At 37.1% G+C, this 23,037-nt stretch overlaps 1 protein-coding gene across 1 annotated transcript in view; it reads right to left on the bottom strand.

The window, feature by feature from the left end:
- The window catches only part of LOC128642440 (uncharacterized), a 67,333-nt gene extending 45,256 nt beyond the window's left edge, over positions 1 to 22,077 (bottom strand). The window contains exons 1-3 of the mRNA XM_053695206.1: positions 21,983 to 22,077; positions 15,201 to 15,465; positions 9,480 to 9,656 (exon numbers count right to left, since the gene is read on the bottom strand). Of these exons, the coding sequence (XP_053551181.1) occupies positions 9,480 to 9,656; positions 15,201 to 15,441 (418 nt within the window). The 5' untranslated portion in view covers positions 15,442 to 15,465; positions 21,983 to 22,077. The remainder of the gene's footprint in view (positions 1 to 9,479; positions 9,657 to 15,200; positions 15,466 to 21,982) is intronic.
- Between the last annotated feature and the right edge of the window lie 960 nt (positions 22,078 to 23,037).

Here is a 23,037-nt window from a genome sequence, read left to right as displayed (position 1 = left end):
AAATGGCTCCTTATTGTACTAAGCTAATTAAGCTCAATATTAACTCCAGATTGTTCTACCCTGCTACAATTATAATTGAGAAGAATGGAGATACTTTTACTTTAAATAATGCAAAGGAAGCTCAGGAATACTTAAAATAAATGTTTTTTGATTATTATTATTTTTGTAATCTATGAGGAATACTTGTTACTTTTTATCTTTTTAAATATGGATAGAGAAATTAAATGTTTTCTTCTTTTTTTCTCTCTCTCTCTCCCTCCCTCATCCCCGCAATTAAAACCTACTGACCTATATTTTCTCCAAAACAAAGTTTCATAACGTTCTAAAAGTTATATCTTTTATTCGCCGATGATGTTACGTTATCCTGCCCACTATTTTCAGCACTGCGTGTTCAAAATACTTAAACCAATAACTTTGTGTTTAAAGCGCCATTTTGAAACCTAGGTATTGTAAATGGATTGGTACAGAGCAAAGGATACCCACGGAGTGGGTTTGGAAAACAATTAAATTTGCAGACAAGATTTCTGATATACGATAGAGATATGTTAATGAAATGCTATTGATAAAATGCGTATTTGGGGTAGTTAGTTAGAAACAGGCATAGAAAATATTTACTTACAGTGGCCCTTTAACTATGAAATATTTTTTAATGCCCTTTCCTGAAATGTAGGTGGTGTAATATCCCCAATCAAAAGGGAACTAATATTGAAACAGTGGATGGTAATTGAATCTATAAACCTCATAAAACATTTTTACAAGAAACACTTCTTAGTGCTCAAGAAATTTTGAAACTCAAATGTAAATGAGTTGGGGATGGTTTTGCTATTCCATGCGTGAAAAGGAAAAGAGAGGTTGTGCTTTTAATTATTAAGAATCTGCATTATAATATTTTGCCACACAAGCTTGGCTTGGATGGGAGGTACTATATGTGATGTCTATGCAACGTCTACGGGCTTAATACTTTGGAGAATACATTTTGGGATGTTTGAAACTTAGACTATTAAGCTATTTTGGGAAAAACCTAACAGTTGCTAGTGAATTTAATATGACACTATCCCCACAATTTGATCAATTACGGCCTAGACAGACAAATTGTAAGACCAGAGAATCTAACATTCTCCAACTATTTTGTTAAAGCTTGAGGTTCAGGAATAAATAGTGAATCCAAAATCTGGATCTCCGATTCTTTACATGCAAATCTAAAACCTATAAATCATTATCAACAATTGATTTCTGATCTCAGCCACACAAGCTTGGCTTGGATGGGAGGTACTATATGTGATGTCTATGCAACGTCTACGGGCTTAATACTTTGGAGAATACATTTTGGGATGTTTGAAACTTAGACTATTAAGCTATTTTGGGAAAAACCTAACAGTTGCTAGTGAATTTAATATGACACTATCCCCACAATTTGATCAATTACGGCCTAGACAGACAAATTGTAAGACCAGAGAATCTAACATTCTCCAACTATTTTGTTAAAGCTTGAGGTTCAGGAATAAATGGTGAATCCAAAATCTGGATCTCCGATTCTTTACATGCAAATCTAAAACCTATAAATCATTATCAACAATTGATTTCTGATCTCAGATAGTATTTGTGGTCTAGAAACTAAAATATATACATTTCAGATCATGCAATTATATCCTTAGTAATTCAATTTAAATGTGCATCAAGAAATATGTCCAGATTCCACCCCCCAAAATATCTCTTAGACAGTTTTCACTTTGAAAACTGGTTAACTGGAAAGTAGATTGTTTATCGTAGTTTTAATGTGAATTACTCTAATAGAATAGAAACTTTCTAGGAAATTGCAAATACAGTACTAAGAGGGGAAATTAAAGCCTATGGGGGGTAGTTATCATCGTGTCAACTTTCCTGCCTTCGCCGGTTCAATACGCCCGCCTAAGCTCGCCTACCTTCGCCGCCGCGGACCTGAAAAAATACGTCTAAGTTATCAATAAATCTGTCAAAAAGCCGCGCACCAAGTACGGGGCAATGAGCAGCGGACTGTGAGAGTTATCACTTATCCGATCTAGCTGCTCTTCGGCTTTTTGACAGCTTTATTGCTAGCCTGTCACTAAGCACTCACAGTAAACTACACTGTTTTACCCCCTATACCGGCGCTCCCGGAGCCCCCCGCAACTAAATAAAGTTACTAACCCCTAAACCGCCGCTCCTAGACCCCGCCGCAACTATTATAAATGTATTAACCCCTAAACCGCTGCTCCTAGACCCAGCCGCAACACTTATAAATTTATTAACCCCTAAACCGCCGCTCCCGGACCCTGCCGCAACCTATATTAAATTTATTAACCCCTAATCTGCCCCCCTACACCGTCGCCACCTATAATACATTTATTAACCCCTATCCTGCCCCCCACTACACCGCCGCCACTGTAATAAATTTATTAACCCCTAAATCTAAGTCTAACACTAACCCTAACACCCCCCCTAACTTAAATATTAATTAAATAAATCTAAATAATATTTCTATTATTAACTAAATGAATCCTATTTAAAACTAAATACTTACCTATAAAATAAACCCTAATATACCTACAATATAAATAATAATTATATTGTAGCTATTTTAGGATTTATTTTTATTTTATAGGTAACTTTCAATTTATTTTAACTAGATACAATAGCTATTAAATAGTTATTAACTATTTAATAGCTTACCTAGCTAAAATAAAGAGAAAATTACCTGTAAAATAAAAACTAACCTAAGTTACAATTACACCTAACACTACACTATACTTTAATAAATGTTTCCTATTTAAAACTAAATACTTACCTGTAAAATAAACCCTAAGATAGCTACAATGTAATTAATAATTACATTGTAGCTATTTTAGGATTTATATTTATTTTACAGGTAACTTTGTATTTATTTTAGCTAGTTAGAATAGTTATTAAATAGTTATTAACTATTTAATAACTACCTAGCTAAAAGAAATACAAAATTACCTGTAAAATAAATCCTAACCTAAGTTACAATTAAACCTAACACTACACTATCATTAAATTAATTAAATTAATTAACTACAAATAACTACAATTAAATACAATTACATAAACTAACTAAAGTACAAAAAATAAAAAAAGCTAAGTTACAAAAAATAGAAAACATAAGTTACAAACATTTAAAAAATATTGCAACAATTTTAAGCTAATTACACCTAATCTAAGCCCCCTAATAAAATAACAAAGCCCCCCAAAATAAAAAAATTCCCTACCCTATTCTACATTAAAAAAGTTCAAAGCTCTTTTACCTTACCAGCCCTTAAAAGGGCCTTTTGTGGGGCATGCCCCAAAGAAAACTGCTCTTTTGCCTGTAAAAGAAAAATACAACCCCCCCAACATTAAAACCCACCACCCACATACCCCTAATCTAACCCAAACCCCCCTTAAAATAACCTAACACTAATCCCCTGAAGATCATCCTACCTTGAGTCGTCTTCACTCAGCCGAGCCACCGATGGAACTGAAGAGGAGATCCGGAGCGCCAGAAGTGATCCTCCAAGGGGCACTGAAGAAGTCTTCCATCCGATGAAGTGATCCTCCAAGCGGCGCTGAAGAAGTCTTAAATCCGGGGCGATGTCATCTTCCAAGCGGCGCTGAAGATCATCTTCCATCCGGGCGATGTCATCTTCCAAGCGGGGTCTTCAATCTTCTTGCTTCAGGATCCATCTTCATCCCGCCGACGCGGAACATCCTTCTTCCCCGACGGACTAACGACTAATGAAGGCTCCTTTAAGGGACGTCATCCAAGATGGCGTCCCTTCAATTCCGATTGGCTGATAGGATTCTATCAGCCAATCGGAATTAAGGTAGAAAAATCTGATTGGCTGATTGAATCAGCCAATCAGATTGAGATCGCATTCTATTGGCTGTTCCGATCAGCCAATAGAATGCGATCTCAATCTGATTGGCTGATTCAATCAGCCAATCAGATTTTTCCTACCTTAATTCCGATTGGCTGATAGAATCCTATCAGCCAATCGGAATTGAAGGGACGCCATCTTGGATGACGTCCCTTAAAGGAGCCTTCATTCGTCGTTAGTTTGTAGTTATTTGTAGTTAATTAATTTAATTAATTTAATGATAGTGTAGTGTTAGGTTTAATTGTAACTTAGGTTAGGATTTATTTTACAGGTAATTTTGTATTTCTTTTAGCTAGGTAGTTATTAAATAGTTAATAACTATTTAATAACTATTCTAACTAGCTAAAATAAATACAAAGTTACCTGTAAAATAAATATAAATCCTAAAATAGCTACAATGTAATTATTAATTACATTGTAGCTATCTTAGGGTTTATTTTACAGGTAAGTATTTAGTTTTAAATAGGAAAAATTTATTAAAGTATAGTGTAGTGTTAGGTGTAATTGTAACTTAGGTTAGTTTTTATTTTACAGGTAAATTTCTCTTTATTTTAAATAGGTAGCTATTAAATAGTTAATAACTATTTAATAGCTATTGTACCTAGTTAAAATAAATTGAAATTTGCCTGTAAAATAAAAATAAATCCTAAGATAGCTACAATATAATTATTATTTATATTGTAGGTATATTAGGGTTTATTTTATAGGTAAGTATTTAGTTTTAAATAGGATTCATTTAGTTAATAATAGAAATATTATTTAGATTTATTTAATTAATATTTAAGTTAGGGGGGTGTTAGGGTTAGTGTTACACTTAGGTTTAGGGGTTAATAATTTTATTACAGTGGCGGCGGTGTAGTGGGGGGCAGGATAGGGGTTAATAAATGTATTATAGGTGGCGACGGTGTAGGGGGGGCAGATTAGGGGTTAATAACTTTATTATAGAGGGCGGCGGTATAGGGGGGGCAGGATAGGGGTTACTAGGTATAATGTAGGTTGCGGCGGTGTCCGGGAGCGGCGGTTTAGGGGTTAATATGTATAGAGTAGCTTGCGGTGGGCTCCGGGAGCGGCGGTTTAGGGGTTAATATGTATAGAGTAGCTTGCGGTGGGCTCCGGGAGCGGTGGTTTAGGGGTTAATATGTATAAAGCTTGCGGTGGGCTCCGGGAGCGGCGGTTTAGGGGTTAATATGTATAAAGCTTGCGGTGGGCTCCGAGAGCGGCGGTTTAGGGGTTAATATGTATAAAGCTTGCGGTGGGCTCCGGGAGCGGCGGTTTAGGGGTTAACATATTTATTATAGTGGCGGTGGGATCCGGGAGCGGCGGTTTAGGGGGTAATATATTTATTTAGTTGCGGCGGTGTAGGGGGGGGCAGATTAGGGGTGTTTAGACTCGGGGTACATGTTAGGGTGTTAGGTGTAGACAGCTCCCATAGGAATCAATGGGATGTCTGGCAGCAGCGAACTTGTACTTTCCCTATGGTCAGACTCCCATTGATTCCTATGGGATCCGCCGCCTCCAGGGTGGCGGATTGAAAACCAGGTACGCTGGGCCGGAAAAGTGCCGAGCGTACCTGCTAGTTTTTTGATAACTAGCAAAAGTAGTCAGATTGTGCCGCACTTGTGTGCAGAACATCTGGAGTGACGTAAGAATCGATCTGAGTCGGACTGAGTCCGGCGGATCGAAGTTTACGTCACAAAATTCTACTTTTGCCGGTCTGGAGCCTTTGATAACTAAGGCGAATCAGCCTCGCCACAAATACGCTGCGGAATTCCAGCGTATTTGAGGTTGACGGCTTGATAACTAGGCCCCAATTTATGTTCCTGGAAAAAGAAAAAGAAAGCCTGTAAGATCCAATTATCTAATTAGATAAGAAACAGATTTAAAGTGTATATCTAGAATCCAAGTTTAAGTACTTGGGACAAATATATAATATTAGTAACACTAAGAGAAATATGTTTTTAAAACAAAAAAAATATGCAGGAAGATATGAGAGAAAGAGCTCTCTATAGTGGTAAATATGGAAACTCTGCTAAATATCTTGCAAGACTACCTAAAGCTAGTAGAAATAATAATAATATATATATAATAATAATTCTATTTCCAGAAAATGTATGAAGGTTGGTATATAGGCCCCAAGTTATCAAGGTCTGTCGGACCTGATCCAACAGTGCGGATCAGGCCCCACAGACCTCACTGAATACGGCGAGCAATACGCTCGCCGTATTCAGCATTGCACCAGCAGCTCACAAGAGCTGCTGGTGTAACGCTGCCCCCTGCAGACTCGCAGCGAATCGGCCGCCAGCAGGCGGACAGGTTATGGATCAGCCATCTTTGTAACTGCTTCATAACTGCTGTTTCTGGCGAGCCTGCAGGCTATATGCCCCATAGACTTAACTAATAAAAAGTGTTTTTGTAATAAAATAGTTCTTCTAAAGATCTCCCAGTACAATCTAATTTTTTTGAATGAAGATACTTCAACAGAGGAAATTCTATATGCTATTAAGAGTGTTAAAGTCAATAAAGTAATCTAATATGATATAGTCTCTCAAAGAAAGAATATATCTGAGTTCCCCAGTAGGTGGTGCTGTTGTATAAGGCAAAAAACACTCAAATGAACACAGTTAAACCTCAAAACTGTGTATAGACTTAAAGGGACAGTCTAGTCAAAATTAAACTTTTATGATTCAGATAGGGCATGCAATTTTAAACAACTTTCCAATTTACTTCTATTATCTAATTTGCTCAATTCTTTAGATATCCTTTGTTGAAGAAATAGCAATGCACATGTGTGAGCCAATCACACAAGGCCTCTAGGTGCAACAACCAATCAGCAGCTACTGAGCATATCTAGATATGCTTTTCAGCAAGTGATATCAAGAGAATGAAGCAAATAAGATAATAGAAGTAAATTAGAAAGTTTTTTAAAATGACATGCTCTTTCTAAATCACGAAAGAAAAAAATTGGCTTTCATGTCCCTTTAATGTTTAGTGAAAAAAGGAAGGGATTTCTTTGAGTGCGCCTGAGATGTTTCTGGATAGGAAATACCTCAGTCTGAATTATACAAGTTAGGCTAATTTAGACTGAGGTATTTCCTATCCAAAAACATCTCAGACGCACTCAAAGAAATCCCTTCCTTTTTTCACTAAACATAAAGTCAATATAGTGCCTTGCCCAGATCAGCTCCCTGTTGACTTTGATCAAATTCTACAGGACCAGATTCTCTCTGTTATTAATAATCTCTTTAATAAATAGTATAATAATAATAATAATATGAGTTTGCCCTATTCTACATCTTCTATTATAACCCATATTCTCAAGAAAGATAAAGACCCAGAAAGTCTTGGCTCTCTCTATTGAATTGTAATTAAAAATTGCTTATGTCTATTATAGTGGAGAAATTAAAAATGTTCCTGACTAATTTAATACATAAAGATCAATCTGGATTAATGGTAAATAGAAATCCAGTTAAAAACCTGAGTAAGGTCATGTTGGTTCTTGACTATTATTGGAATAAATCGCAATAAAAAAAAAAAAAATCACATTTTATAACAGACTTAGCTATTCTCACAGTGGACCCTGATAAGGTATTTAATTCCATGGTATAAGATCATCTTTTCACTTCACTAAATAATTTTTTATTTACGGGATCATTTAATAATTTAATACATGTACTTTACACAAATCCAACATCATTGATCCTAATGAATGGCAATTTGACATCTAGAATTTATCCAAAATAGGGATATTATCAATTGAATAAAGCTTGTTTGAATTTCATCTGGCAAGGTAAGAAACCTCTAATTGCTTTACGTAGATTAACAAAAAATAGAAACTCTGGTGGTCTTTCCTTTCCAAATCTAAAGTATTAGAATTTTGTCACCATATTAAAGTTTGCCCTTGATTTGATTAATGAAAAGGAATTTGTTACTTTTTTATGAAGTGGAATCCCAGATGATTTTTCCCTTTTGATTAAAAAGTCCTTTTGCATTGTCCATATTCTAAATTACCAACCACTATTTCTAATATGCTTGTTTTCGAGAATGTAATCTTAGCTTGCCAAAAATTCTGTAATGATGTAAAAGAGAGTTCAAGGTCTCTGGGTGTATTCCTATTATAGGCTATCCTGAATTCTCCCCTGGTTTGTATAAGGGGATATTTAATGAGTGTACCTATAAAGGTTTACATTATAGATCTGAATTCATATTAAAATAAATACTTGCATAGGCTGAAAGTAGAATTCAATATCAATATCTTCAAAATCTAGATATGGTGATTAAAGCATATTTATCTGGTAATTTTGCCATATCTAGTCCATATAATATGCTTCTGGACAAGCAAGGTCAGTTGCAGTTAAGTTCTTTGGTACAAAAATGGCAGACACATTTACCAGAAATTCTAGCTGGAGAAGTGCAACAAAGCTTTAACTTAGAGCAGAAAACATTGGTTTTGATTGTCTGGGGGGAATTAATAGGTCATATCTGACACTGGCCAGGTGATCTAATTGGTGTCTGGGTATTTCAAGGAAGTATCTAAATGCTATGCAAATTTAGCTTACCTACTTCATTGTTTTTGTAACTGCCCAAAAATTAAGTAATTTTGGTTTAAATTAAATATTGTCTTAACAAATATCTGGAATGTAGTGTAACACTCCATCCTAAACATAATTTATTCTGTATAAAGAGTCCTTGCCAAGGAGTAATATAAGATTAATAAATACTGCCATTTTAATAGGTGAAACCTTATTTGAAGAAGTGGAAAAAAAGAATTAGTTCTACTATTGCTGAATTTGTTAATAATATACAAAGTCAGATTATTAGGGAACAATTTCATCGAAAGAGTATATTAATATAACAGTGTTGGTTAAAAAGTTTATTAATATAACAGTGTTGGTTAAAAAGTTTATTAATATAACAGTGTTGGTTAAAAAGTTTATTAATATAACAGTGTTGGTTAAAAAGTGTATTAATATAACAGTGTTGGTTAAAAAGTGTATTAATATAACAGTGTTGGTTAAAAAGTTTATTAATATAACAGTGTTGGTTAAAAAGTGTATTAATATAACAGTGTTGGTTAAAAAGTTTATTAATATAACAGTGTTGGTTAAAAAGTGTATTAATATAACAGTGTTGGTTAAAAAGTTTATTAATATAACAGTGTTGGTTAAAAAGTGTATTAATATAACAGTGTTGGTTAAACAGTTTATTAATATAACAGTGTTGGTTAAAAAGTGTATTAATATAACAGTGTTGGTTAAAAAGTTTATTAATATAACAGTGTTGGTTAAACAGTTTATTAATATAACAGTGTTGGTTAAACAGTTTATTAATATAACAGTGTTGGTTAAAAAGTGTATTAATATAACAGTGTTGGTTATGCAGAACTGGGGAAGGGAAATGGATTATCTTTTTAAACAATAACAATTTTCAAGTAGAATGTCCCTTTTTAACAGATTAAACAGAGCCCATAATCACATATATATCCTGTATAGAGTGACAATGTGACATCTCTGTAACTGTAGTGGACCCCTGACCCGTATCTCCAGTGATAATAAGTTACGCAAGTAAATATGAATGTGCTGCTCTTACTTTCAATTATTGGCTTCATTGTCTCCTGGATTTTTTTGTCTTTCTTATCCTCTTTGGTGAACAAGAATAGATCTTTAGCAAATCTATTTATGCTCTGCTGATTATTTAAAATTCTTGCCTTTGCTTCAGGGCCGCTGTCATCAAGGTCATCGACAACAACGATCACATTGTCTTTACCTGCATGAAGAACAGAGAAAGATCAGACCTTATTCATGAAGAACTCATAAAGTCATTAACTGAATCCCTATATTATTTACTGGATAAAGGTTTTCAGTTTTATGAAATGATATCTGATGCTGGGGAGACACTCAGAGACAATTCCAATTAAAAAAAAGTCTCAATCTTCTATACTGATTTGCTGAATAGTGACGCAGAGCTTCAACTGTTTGTGAATCAACTTGCTGGGGATATTTGGTCCCACTGGAGAACTCTTTGTGCTGTTTGCAAATATAGAAGGGCTTGTTGTGATGAAGGTACTTGATTCTGATCCATACTTTAGTTTATGGATTTATGTAAAAATATTATAAGGTACCAAAAAATGCTATCAGCTTTAGTATGCTCCATATTGGGGTAAAGTAGTACAATTTAATCAGTTTAAATGAATCATTTTACTTTCCAGTATAGTTTGTCCTAAAAGGACATGAAGCATATTGTAATTAGAACGTTTATGTAGTCTTGCCGTGACTAACATACCTGCTGACTGTGAGTATTTGCTAAATATAATGACATCATATTAACTGCAATTGTTTCTCAATGACCAAACCCTCCCAACCACTTGCTGTAGAAAATCCAATCTGTAACCAAAACATACATTGTTTTGCAATTTATTATCAAATCTTCTGAGGCCAATTAGGGACAGATGTGTAGCAGGGTTAACCATGTAAAGTATGCATGTGTGACATGTGCACATGTGAAACATGAACTGCTAAACCCACAATGCTTATCATAAATGTTGTGAAAATTAAAGTCCATTTTAAAGGTTTTATATATATATATATATATATATATATATATATATATATATATATATATATATATATATATATATATATATATATATATATATATATATATATATACAGGGAGTGCAGAATTATTAGGCAAGTTGTATTTTTGAGGATTAATTTTATTATTGAACAACAACCATGTTCTCAATGAACCCAAAAAACTCATTAATATCAAAGCTGAATATTTTTGGAAGTAGTTTTTAGTTTGTTTTTAGTTTTAGCTATTTTAGGGGGATATCTGTGTGTGCAGGTGACTATTACTGTGCATAATTATTAGGCAACTTAACAAAAAACAAATATATACCCATTTCAATTATTTATTTTTACCAGTGAAACCAATATAACATCTCAACATTCACAAATATACATTTCTGACATTCAAAAACAAAACAAAAACAAATCAGTGACCAATATAGCCACCTTTCTTTGCAAGGACAATCAAAAGCCTGCCATCTATGGATTCTGTCAGTGTTTTGATCTGTTCACCATCAACATTGCGTGCAGCAGCAACCACAGCCTCCCAGACACTGTTCAGAGAGGTGTACTGTTTTCCCTCCTTGTAAATCTCACATTTGATGATGGACCACAGGTTCTCAATGGGGTTCAGATCAGGTGAACAAGGAGGCCATGTCATTAGATTTTCTTCTTTTATACCCTTTCTTGCCAGCCACGCTGTGGAGTACTTGGACGCGTGTGATGGAGCATTGTCCTGCATGAAAATCATGTTTTTCTTGAAGGATGCAGACTTCTTCCTGTACCACTGCTTGAAGAAGGTGTCTTCCAGAAACTGGCAGTAGGACTGGGAGTTGAGCTTGACTCCATCCTCAACCCGAAAAGGCCCCACAAGCTCATCTTTGATGATACCAGCCCAAACCAGTACTCCACCTCCACCTTGCTGGCGTCTGAGTCGGACTGGAGCTCTCTGCCCTTTACCAATCCAGCCACGGGCCCATCCATCTGGCCCATCAAGACTCACTCTCATTTCATCAGTCCATAAAACCTTAGAAAAATCAGTCTTGAGATATTTCTTGGCCCAGTCTTGACGTTTCAGCTTGTGTGTCTTGTTCAGTGGTGGTCGTCTTTCAGCCTTTCTTACCTTGGCCATGTCTCTGAGTATTGCACACCTTGTGCTTTTGGGCACTCCAGTGATGTTGCAGCTCTGAAATATGGCCAAACTGGTGGCAAGTGGCATCTTGGCAGCTGCACGCTTGACTTTTCTCAGTTCATGGGCAGTTATTTTGCGCCTTGGTTTTTCCACACGCTTCTTGCGACCCTGTTGACTATTTTGAATGAAACGCTTGATTGTTCGATGATCACGCTTCAGAAGCTTTGCAATTTTAAGAGTGCTGCATCCCTCTGCAAGATATCTCACTATTTTTGACTTTTCTGAGCCTGTCAAGTCCTTCTTTTGACCCATTTTGCCAAAGGAAAGGAAGTTGCCTAATAATTATGCACATCTGATATAGGGTGTTGATGTCATTAGACCACACCCCTTCTCATTACAGAGATGCACATCACCTAATATGCTTAATTGGTAGTAGGCTTTCGAGCCTATACAGCTTGGAGTAAGACAACATGCATAAAGAGGATGATGTGGTCAAAATACTCATTTGCCTAATAATTCTGCACTCCCTGTATATATATATATAGTGAAGATTGGATTGGCCGTATTAGTCCAGTAGATAAGATGCTCAAATACCAGAGTATTGCAGTATGCAATGATACCTTTTTTATTGGACTAACATAATATTTCAACGCCAAGCTTTCGAGAGTGTTCCTCCCTTCCTCAGGTCTGAAGAAATACTGATCAATCTGATATAGTAAAACACTAAACACAACAGATAGAATGGAGGTAGGGGGTGTCATAAATAGCAGAGGATGTGTCTGAAAGAGATTGGTGCAGGATAGCTGAGAATAGCCAGAAAAATGAAATAAACAAAGGAGAGTAAATAAGTACGTTGAGAGGAAAAACACAAGGAAAAAAAGGGGGGGGGGCAAGAAAACCGCAGAGCATGGCATGCACGAATATAGCTACAATTATGAATGAAAACAAATGGATATAATAAAGGTGAAATGAGAATGTAGAGAAAAAGAAACCAATATAAGACAAAAAGATGAGAGATTATAGAAGGTTTTGGTAGTGTGTGAGAAACCCAGAGTCTACATTAAGTCCTTCATTTCTGGTATTGAAATGTGTGATCATTTTCATCTCAAACATCTTTCGTTCATGAGAAATTCCCTTTAAGAATTTTAATCCTGAGGTTTAGGATGGAGTGACCAGTCTGGGTGAAGTGATGACCATCAGGGGTACAATATTCATTTTCCTTGTGGTTTTTGATCGATTATCTGTGTAGATTCATTCTGAGATGCAGCTTTAGGCCAGTTTCTCCAATGTAGCAACCCCTGTCACACGCTGTACACTGTATCATGTACACCACATTAGCAGATGGGCACGAATAGGATCCTTTAAAATTATATGACGCGTTGTTGTGTCTGGCTGTGTGGTTGTCACATATATGTTGTGTTATTGTGTCTGGCTGTGTTGTTGTCACATATATGTTGTGTTATTGTGTCTGGCTGTGTGGTTGTCACATATATGTTGTGTTATTGTGTCTGGCTGTGTTGTTGTCACATATATGTTGTGTTATTGTGTCTGGCTGTGTGGTTGTCACATATATGTTGTGTTATTGTGTCTGGCTGTGTGGTTGTCACATATATGTTGTGTTATTGTGTCTGGCTGTGTGGTTGTCACATATGTTGTGTTATTGTGTCTGGCTGTGTTGTTGTCACATATATATTGTGTTATTGTGTCTGGCTATGTGGTTGTCACATATATGTTGTGTTGTTGTGTCTGGCTGTGTGGTTGTCACATATATGTTGTGTTGTTGTGTCTGGCTGTGTTGTTGTCACATATATGTTGTGTTATTGTGTCTGGCTGTGTGGTTGTCACATATATGTTGTGTTATTGTGTCTGGCTGTGTTGTTGTATATATCAATCAGTGTCCAAAAGAGGATAAGCACAGTCCTTAGTGTCTGCAACTGCCAGGGTGCACATCCAAGTAAAGTAGTTTGCCAAAAGTGAAAAAATGGCACTCATATGTTTTTAGGTTCACTGAGGTGAATCATGTGGAGGCATTTGACAAAGGGATTGTAAGAATCCCAAAACGTTCTGCCTTTTTTAACTTGTACTAATAAATATATTTTTTTATACTAATTCCAGAGAGTGCTATTTATTCACTTATATATATACACACACACACTGTATATACTGTATATTGCACATCATTAAAATATTATATTAAAGTATCAATGTGTTTCATGCTTCTTTAATGGTACTGTGCCCTGTAGTTCTAGGGCAGGGGTCAGCAACCTTGGCTCTATAGTTGTTTTAGAACTACATTTCCCATGATGCTTAAGTGTCTTTAAGATGTCTAAGCATCCTGGGAAATGTAGTTCTAAAACTTTGGAAATAGAGAAGCAGTGTATGGCAATACATACAGCATAAAGCAATAGTGAGTGATGGGGCACATAGTATAGATTAAACAGGATTAACAGAAATAAATGGCCTTTAGATTTGCATGCAAGCAGATCATTTGCCTCCTTAATAACTAAGGGCTAGATTACAAGTGGAGTGCAAAATATCGCTATTGTGAAAGATATTTGTGCTCCACTTAGTAATACCAGCACACGCTAATGTGCGCTGGTATTACTAGTTGAGCTCAAGGCGAACGCAAGCTGGGAAGCATCGCATTAACAAGATCGCGCTTCCATAGGCTCCATAGGGAGCTTCGTTCTGATGCCATCATACACGGCACAGAACCTAAGCGCAGCGAAGGGGGTATGTAGCGCAGCGAAGGGGGTAAATAGGGTAAGTAGCGCAGCGATGGCAGCAATTTTAAATATATATGAATATACAGTGTTTTTTTATGACAAATGACATCTCCACTGATGCAGTACACACCGCCGTCAGCTCTCGGAGGTGTGGTGTTAGAATGCTGGCGCATGAGGCACTCACAGCATATGTGTGTATGCTGCTTAAAAACAGTAATACATTTTACGAGAAGAATTTTCAGTAATAGAAGTAAACTATAAAAAATGCTTTTGTTTAAAACTGAAATTTTGACCTATTCCTTTAATATTTTGCATGACAACAGAAAAGTCTTGAAATTACAAGGTGATTTGTGTTTATTCAAAAGGACGGTCTAGTCAAAATGAAAGTTTCCTGATTCAGATAGGGCATGCCATTGTAAACAGCTTTCTCATTTACTTTTATCATCAATTTGCTTTTTTCTCTGGTATTCTTGTTGAAAGCTAAACCTAGGTAGGTATATGCTAATATCTAAGCCCATGAAGGCCACCTCTTATCTCAGTGCATTTTGACAGTTTTCCCCAGCTAGACAGCACTAGTTCATGTGTGCCATATAGATAAACATTGTGCTCACTCCCATGGAGTTATTTATGAGTCAGCACTGATTGGCTAAAATGCAAGTCTATGAAAAGCACTGAGATAAGGGGCAGTCTGCAGAGGCTTAGATACAAGGTAATCAAAGAGGAAAAAGTGTATTAATATAACCGTGTTACTTTTTCAAAACTGGGGAATGGGTAGTAAAGAGATTATCTATCTTTTTAAACAAAAACATTCTGGTGTAGACTGTCCCTTTAAGGGTACCAGTAGTAAGATCTTCATGTCTATATAAATAAACTTTGTTCTTACCAAGTTTACTTGACAGATACTTCAGCTCATCATCATACAGAGAGTCGGTCACATCTGTGATGTTCACTCTTCCTCTGTTTTTTGAGTGATACAAGATGGCGGATTTGCATTTATTGACCTCAGCCCTGAATTTTTCACTATTCGTGTTGGAGATATAGAAGCTGCCAGCATCACATTTTAGCACTTCTGTTAACCACTTATATTCCTCCTTTCCTGATCTGGAGAATACGGTAACGGCCATCTGTCTTGCTCAGCGAGTTGTTCCCTACATGAATAGGAAGACAAACCAGTTATACTGTATAAGGATAATTGCTTGATAACTGGAGAAGTCCTGTAGATGGGAATGTGAAGAGGTAACAAGAGAGGAGGAGAGGAGGAGGTCATGAGCAGAGCGAAGGGGACGGAGGGAGAGTATCTGGAGACTAGGTCAGAGATATAGGGTGGAGCAGTGCAGTTCAGGGCCTTGAATGTCAGAATTAGGATTTTGTGTTTTATTCTAGAAGTTAGAGGAAGCCAGTGAAGGGACTGGCATAGAAGTGCAGCAGATGAGGAGCGACGTGTATGGAAGATCAGCCTGGCAGAGGCATTTATAATGGATTGTAAAGGAGATAGGGAGGCCGGAGAGGATGGAGATGCAATAATTAAGGCAGGAAATGATGAGATAGTGTATTAAAATCGTCATTGTGTCTTGTGTGAGGAAGTGGTGAATTTTGGAAATGGTTTTAAAGTAGAAAAAGCAGGAATTGGCCAAAGGTTGGCTGTGAGGTGTGAATGAAGGATCTGAGCCAAGTCTGACCCCAAGATATTGGGCATGCAGGATTGGGGTAATAACGTTATTATTGACAGTTAGACATGTGCATTTATTTTCAGACAAATGCACATTCATTTATGAAAATTAAAATCCAAATGAATGCACCAACTAAAATTAAAGAAAATTGTCAGTATTCATTCGGTTCCTTTAAAAAAAAAAAGAAGGGTTAAATACTTACCTTAATGCACGCTCAGATCCCAGGACCTGCACTTAAGTTATTTACTAAAGCAAATAAGGGGATAGGTATGGTAGGGGTAGATTTTGTTGTCATCAGCATACAAATTATACTGAAACCCATAGGACTTTATTAAAGTGAATGTAAATTTTGATGCTAAAGTGCCTGGTTTTTAAAAATTCAATTAAAAACAGGGGCACTTTAATTATCAAAATTTACATTTCACCCCTGTAGTGAAAAAAAAAACGTACCTTTTAAACTTGACAGCAGCTCCAGCTTCCTCCGGTCGTCGCAAGCCATTTCTGACGTCAAAAATGATGGGTGGGTCACCCTCCAATCACGGCTTACCCCCGGGGGGATCAGTGTCTGATTCAAAGCCGGATTCAAAGAGGAAGCCGGATTCCTCATTTTAGACCCAGGAAGAGGCTTTGCGACGGGTGGGGGAAGCTGGATCAGCTGTCAAGATTAAAAGGTAAGTATTTTTTCACAACAGGAGTGAAATGTAAATTTTGATGAATTAAAGTGCCCCTGTTTTTAATCAAATTTTTAAAAACCGTGCACTTTAACATAAAAATCTACATTCACTTTAAGTATCCTAAGGATGAAGTATAGATTGAGATGACTAAGAGACCAAGGACAGAGCCTTGTGGTATGACGAGAATGGGTTATCATGTAAACTCATGACCTGTTCTCGTCATGAAGGGGAATCACTGATCAAAGCACTGGTGCAGCAATTTCCCTGCACTGCAGGCCTGATCATTGGTGACATAGTCGGCAACTCTATCAAAGCTATATGGTGGTTGCTGATAATGTCACTGCAAACGTGCGTGGTAACATCACAGAGGAGGTGGGACCGCAAAAGGACAGACAGGAAAGAGAGCTGGATGGGGGGGTTGCTCTTTGAACCCCTCAATCTTAGCTCCCTTGCTAGCCACAGAGCCTTTATTTGAAAGATAATCACCTGCACTTTCAAATGATGGAGGTCTTGAAAAGCGTGCTCATGTCTAGAAGATTGTGGTCTTGAAAAGCGTGTTCATGTGGGTCTAGATGATGGTAGTCTAGATGGCATATTCATGGGGGTCAAGCATTGCTACACCGTAACTGTAAGTGCACTTATGCTTTTAATATTGGAACAATAAAAGTTACATTTTATATTTCATATCCGTGTGACTTTGTCACTTTATAACGGTTAGTTGAACTATGTGAGAAAGTGTGAGATCCCAGGCGCCTACCCTAAGGAGGCTAAGGTGTAAGTTATAAGAAACCAGAGAGTGGCTAAAATTAATTTAATAAATCTTCACAAAATCACTTAAAATCAAGATTACAGTTGAGTAAAGAACAATAAATTTAAAAACACAAATACATACTTCATGGATCCATGAGCAAGAGTAAAAGTTATAACAAATTGATAATGAACGATAGTGCAAATAATCAGACAAAAATCAATGAAATATATAAACAATAAAAACAATGTTGGGGAATAAATAAATCCAGTAGATTAAAAACAATAATGGCAGTCCTAAATAGTCAATGGTGGATATTAAAAAAGAGAAGAAAAGGTTCATAAAAATCCAAAAGTGCTAAAAACAACGAGTGTTAGTGAAATCCTGTAATATACGAATAAAGTGCAAATCCAATTGAAAAATTTGATGTAATCCAATACTAGAAGAAAGTCAAATCCAAATGAGTGACGAAAGTCTTGTAAAAAATATATATGACGAAAGGCGTGAAAAAAAAAAATATATATAATAGATGGCAATCAAAAATGACGAAGTTAGTGGCAATCAAAAAAGCAAAGGATGTGGTGTTCAAAAAAAGGTGAGAGTAAATCTACAATCTTCAAACAAGTGCCAGCAAAAATTGGAAAAGTAATCCAAAAGAAAAAGAAAAAAGGAAACAGACGATCCACCAGTGCTGGTCTACGCGTTTCGGCCTGTACTAGGCCTTTCTCTTGAGTATTCGTATATTACAGGATTTCACTAACACTCGTTGTTTTTAGCACTTTTGGATTTTTATGAACCTTTTCTTCTCTTTTTTAATATCCACCATTGACTATTTAGGACTGCCATTATTGTTTTTAATCTACTGGATTTATTTATTCCCCAACATTGTTTTTATTGTTTATATATTTCATTGATTTTTGTCTGATTATTTGCACTATCGTTCATTATCAATTTGTTATAACTTTTACTCTTGCTCATGGATCCATGAAGTATGTATTTGTGTTTTTAAATTTATTGTTCTTTACTCAACTGTAATCTTGATTTTAAGTGATTTTTGTGAAGATTTATTAAATTAATTTTAGCCACTCTTTGGTTTCTTATAACTTACACCTTAGCCTCCTTAGGGTAGGCGCCTGGGATCTCACACTTTCTCACTCTGTTTTTTCTGGGTAACAGCTAGGAGTCACCCACCCCCAGGCTTAAAGGTTCTCATCTGGCGCTTAGGCCAACCCATAGGTTAGTTGAACTATTACAATAGTCTACGGAAGCTTCTCTGTTGTTCTCTGAAAGACCACATATGCTCACTGGTTGAGCGAGTGGTGATTATGGCCTTCGAATCAGGCATCTGAAGCTGGTAATTATACACTGTTTGGTTGGGATATACTTTATGCAAGATGGTTTCTTTCCTCCCTTTCTGTGTATGGTCTTGAAAAGCCACAAGAAAACAGATGTTTTATAAAAGAAAGTTCAAACACAATACATGGGGATTTGGTTGAGAATGGGACATTTTATGCTCTATAAAAAAATCTGTTATGTCCAGAGGCCCGTAATAAAGTTTATTTACAGTAGACATTTTCCTCTCTTAAAATGTATGAATTTTGTCTGTATAATCAGATGTTCACTGTGGTCAAAGTGCTTTTATTTCTATACTGACCAAAGGAGGCTCTCTAATAATATATTATCTATATTATAACCCCCAAAAGCCTGTATGGGTCCCTATCTACATGTGGCTCCCCTTGATGACAATTTAGGGCTAGATTACAAGTGGAGCACTAATTGAAATTTGCCCATTTGCGGGCGCGATAAATAACCAGCCATTAGATAAATAACTAGCCATTAGATCACTGGTTAATTTTATAAATATGCCCAAATGCCCCCAGAATACAGTGGTGTGTATTTTATTAAAAAATAAAAATGGTAGCATTTTGATTTTTTAATAAAATAACTGCATGACTTACCCCCTTCGCTGCCCTAGTTTTCATGCTGTGTCTCACAGCAGGAGAATGAGGCTCCCATTGAAGCCTACGGAAGCGCGTTCTCATGAGCTCGCATTTGCATTGCTGTCAATTTGTAATACCAGCGCACATTAGTGTGCGCTGGTATTACTTAGTGGAGCGCAAATATTGCTTTCACAAAAGCGATATTTAGCGCTCCACTTGCAATCTGGCCCTTAGTAAGAGACATTGATGGTACAAATACTACAAATGTTTCTTTTTATGCACAGTCTGCACTGAACACAGCATGAGACGCTGCTCAGTAACCAGTGACTGTGAGAGATTGTGTCACCGGAGCACACAGCATGAGACGCTGCTCAGTAACCAGTGACTGTGAGAGATTGTGTCACCAGAGCACACAGCATGAGACGCTGCTCAGTAACCAGTGACTGTGAGAGATTGTGTCACCAGAGCACACAGCATGAGACGCTGCTCAGTAACCAGTGACTGTGAGAGATTGTGTCACCGGAGCACACAGCATGAGACGCTGCTCAGTAACCAGTGACTGTGAGAGATTGTGTCACCGGAGCACACAGCATGAGACGCTGCTCAGTAACCAGTGACTGTGAGAGATTGTGTCACCGGAGCACACAGCATGAGACGCTGCTCTGTAACCAGTGACTGTGAGAGATTGTGTCACCAGAGCACACAGCATGAGACGTTGCTCAGTAACCAGTGACTGTGAGAGATTGTGTCACCGGAGCACACAGCATGAGACGCTGCTCAGTAACCAGTGACTGTGAGAGATTGTGTCACCGGAGCACACAGCATGAGACGCTGCTGAGTAACCAGTGACTGTGAGAGATTGTGTCACCGGAGCACACAGCATGAGACGCTGCTCAGTAACCAGTGACTGTGAGAGATTGTGTCACCTGAGCACACAGCATGAGACGCTTCTCAGTAACAGTGACTGTGAGAGATTGTGTCACCAGAGCACACAGCATGAGACGCTGCTCAGTAACCAGTGACTGTGAGAGATTGTGTCACCAGAGCACACAGCATGAGACGCTGCTCAGTAACCAGTGACTGTGAGAGATTGTGTCACCGGAGCACACAGCATGAGACGCTGCTCAGTAACCAGTGACTGTGAGAGATTGTGTCACCAGAGCACACAGCATGAGACGCTTCTCAGTAACCAGTGACTGTGAGAGATTGTGTCACCGGAGCACACAGCATGAGACGCTGCTCAGTAACCAGTAACTGTGAGAGATTGTGTCACCAGAGCACACAGCATGAGACGCTGCTCAGTAACCAGTGACTGTGAGAGATTGTGTCACCAGAGCACACAGCATGAGACGCTGCTCAGTAACCAGTGACTGTGAGAGATTGTGTCACTAGAGCACACAGCATGAGACGCTGCTCAGTAACCAGTGACTATGAGAGATTGTGTCACCAGAGCACACAGCATGAGACGCTGCTCAGTAACCAGTGACTGTGAGAGATTGTGTCACCAGAGCACGAGGAGGGGCAGCTGCACTTTGTCCCCAAGGCCTGGTCATGGAATTGTACTGCTAATGTGCTGCCTGCGTCTGAGAATGAAATGATGCCTCTCAGCCATTGCACTGAGATACCTAGATATGCACAAATGACTTGGGCCCTTTAAATATTATTTAAGGCAATTCTCCCCATGTGCTGCTCTTGTTAAAGGGATATGAAACCCTTTTTTTTTTGTGTGTGATTCAGACAGCGCATACCATTGTAAAAAAGTTTCATGTCTGTCTCTGTCTGTCTGTCTCTCCCTTTTCTGTCTGTTTACCTCCCACCTCTCCTGTCTGTCTCTGTTCCTCGTGTCAGTTTAGAAAAGAAAGTGAAAGTTATTTAGCAGCAAATTCTTGGCAGCTAGTGGGAAAGGGAAGGATTGTACAGCGTGTGTATGTGTGTGTGTATGTCTGTCTGTGTGTGTGTTTGTGTATGTGGTGTGTGTGTATTTCTGTGTGTGCATGTGGTATGTATATTTGGTGTATGTATGTGTGTGTGTATATGTGTATTGGTGTGTGTATGTATATGTGTGTGTGTGTATTAGTGTATGTATGTATTAGTGTATGTATGTGTGTGTATATGTGTATTGGTGTGTGTATGTATATGTGTGTATGTGTATGTATGTATGTATGTGTGTGTATATGTGTATTGGTGTGTGTATGTATATGTGTGTATGTATGTGTGTATGTGTGTATTAGTGTATGTATGTATGTGTGTATTAGTGTATGTATGTATTAGTGTATGTATGTGTGTATATATGTGGTGTGTGTATATGTGTATTTATATGTGTATGTGTATATGTGTGTGTATTAGTGTGTTTATGTGTATGTGTGTGTATGTATGTGGTGTGTGTATATGTGTGAGTGTATGTATGTGTTGTGTGTATGTGTGTATGTATATGTCTGTATGTGTGTGTATATGTGTGTGTGTGTATGTATGTGGTGTGTGTAGGTATGTGTGTATGTATATGTCTGTATGTGTGTATATGTGTGTGTATGTGTGTATATGTGTGTATATGTGGCGTGCACTGTCTGTCTTTCTGTATGTATGTGTGTCTCTCACTCTCTCTCTTTCTCCATCTCTCTTTTCTGTGTCCTTACCCTTCACGTCTCCTCTCTTCAGCTCTGTTCCTCTTCGTTTTTAGCTTCAAAATGAAAGTGAAAGTTATTTAGCAATAGCAGGAAGCAAATGCTTGTCAGCTATAGTGATGTGATGTTCGGTTCATCCTGATGAATCGGTTCATTTCGGACAGTTCGATTAACTGAACCGGTTCATGAACCGATTCATCAGTTCACCTACTGATCACGTGATGCGCTTGAGGGGCAGAGCAGAAGAATCGCAGATTCAGTACAGACCCAGCGATTCTGAATCATTTAGAATGAGTCCTGAGTCACTGTGTCTGTACTGCTGCTCTCTGCTGCTGCTCTCTGCTGCTAGTTGCTTCAGTTCAGCTTGACACTCTTAAGGATACTTATATATATATTGTTTTGTTCTCTAAGTATCCTTACATATACACTTACATATTTACTTACATATACACTTACATATTTACTTAACTTAAACAATACTTTATTCTATCTTGATACACCAATGCAATTTTAAACAATTTACTTCTAATATATATATATATATATATATATATATATATATATATATATATATATATATATATATATATATATATATATATATTAGAAGTAAATTGTTTAAAATTGCATTGGTGTATCAAGATAGAATAAAGTATTGTTTAAGTTAAGTAAATATGTAAGTGCATTTTTTCTTGTTATTACACTTATTTATGTTCTTTAAAATAAGTTGACACTATTTTATTAAAGCATTATTTATTTAACAGGGGGTCCTTAGGGTTAATTTGCAATGCTCACTCTAGCCTAGGATGATATATATGAGTGCTGTGATGTTGAATTAGGGTACTGAATCATTGTACTGTGTACTGTTAACTCAGTGATTCATTAGCAACTGAGTGATTCATAGCAGAACCAGAGTTATAACACAGTTGCTAATGAATCACTGAGTTAACAGTACACAGTTCACTGATGCAGTACACTGATTCAACAGCATGTAATATGATCCTAGAGTGAGGTCTCATAGCAGAACCAGAGTTATAACAGAGACCTCACTCTAGGATCATATTACA

This window comes from Bombina bombina, chromosome 11 (assembly GCF_027579735.1).
Source record: "Bombina bombina isolate aBomBom1 chromosome 11, aBomBom1.pri, whole genome shotgun sequence".
NCBI lineage: Eukaryota > Metazoa > Chordata > Amphibia > Anura > Bombinatoridae > Bombina > Bombina bombina.
The sequence above is the reverse complement of the archived record's forward strand: the minus strand, read 5'-3'. Positions and strand labels throughout refer to the sequence as shown.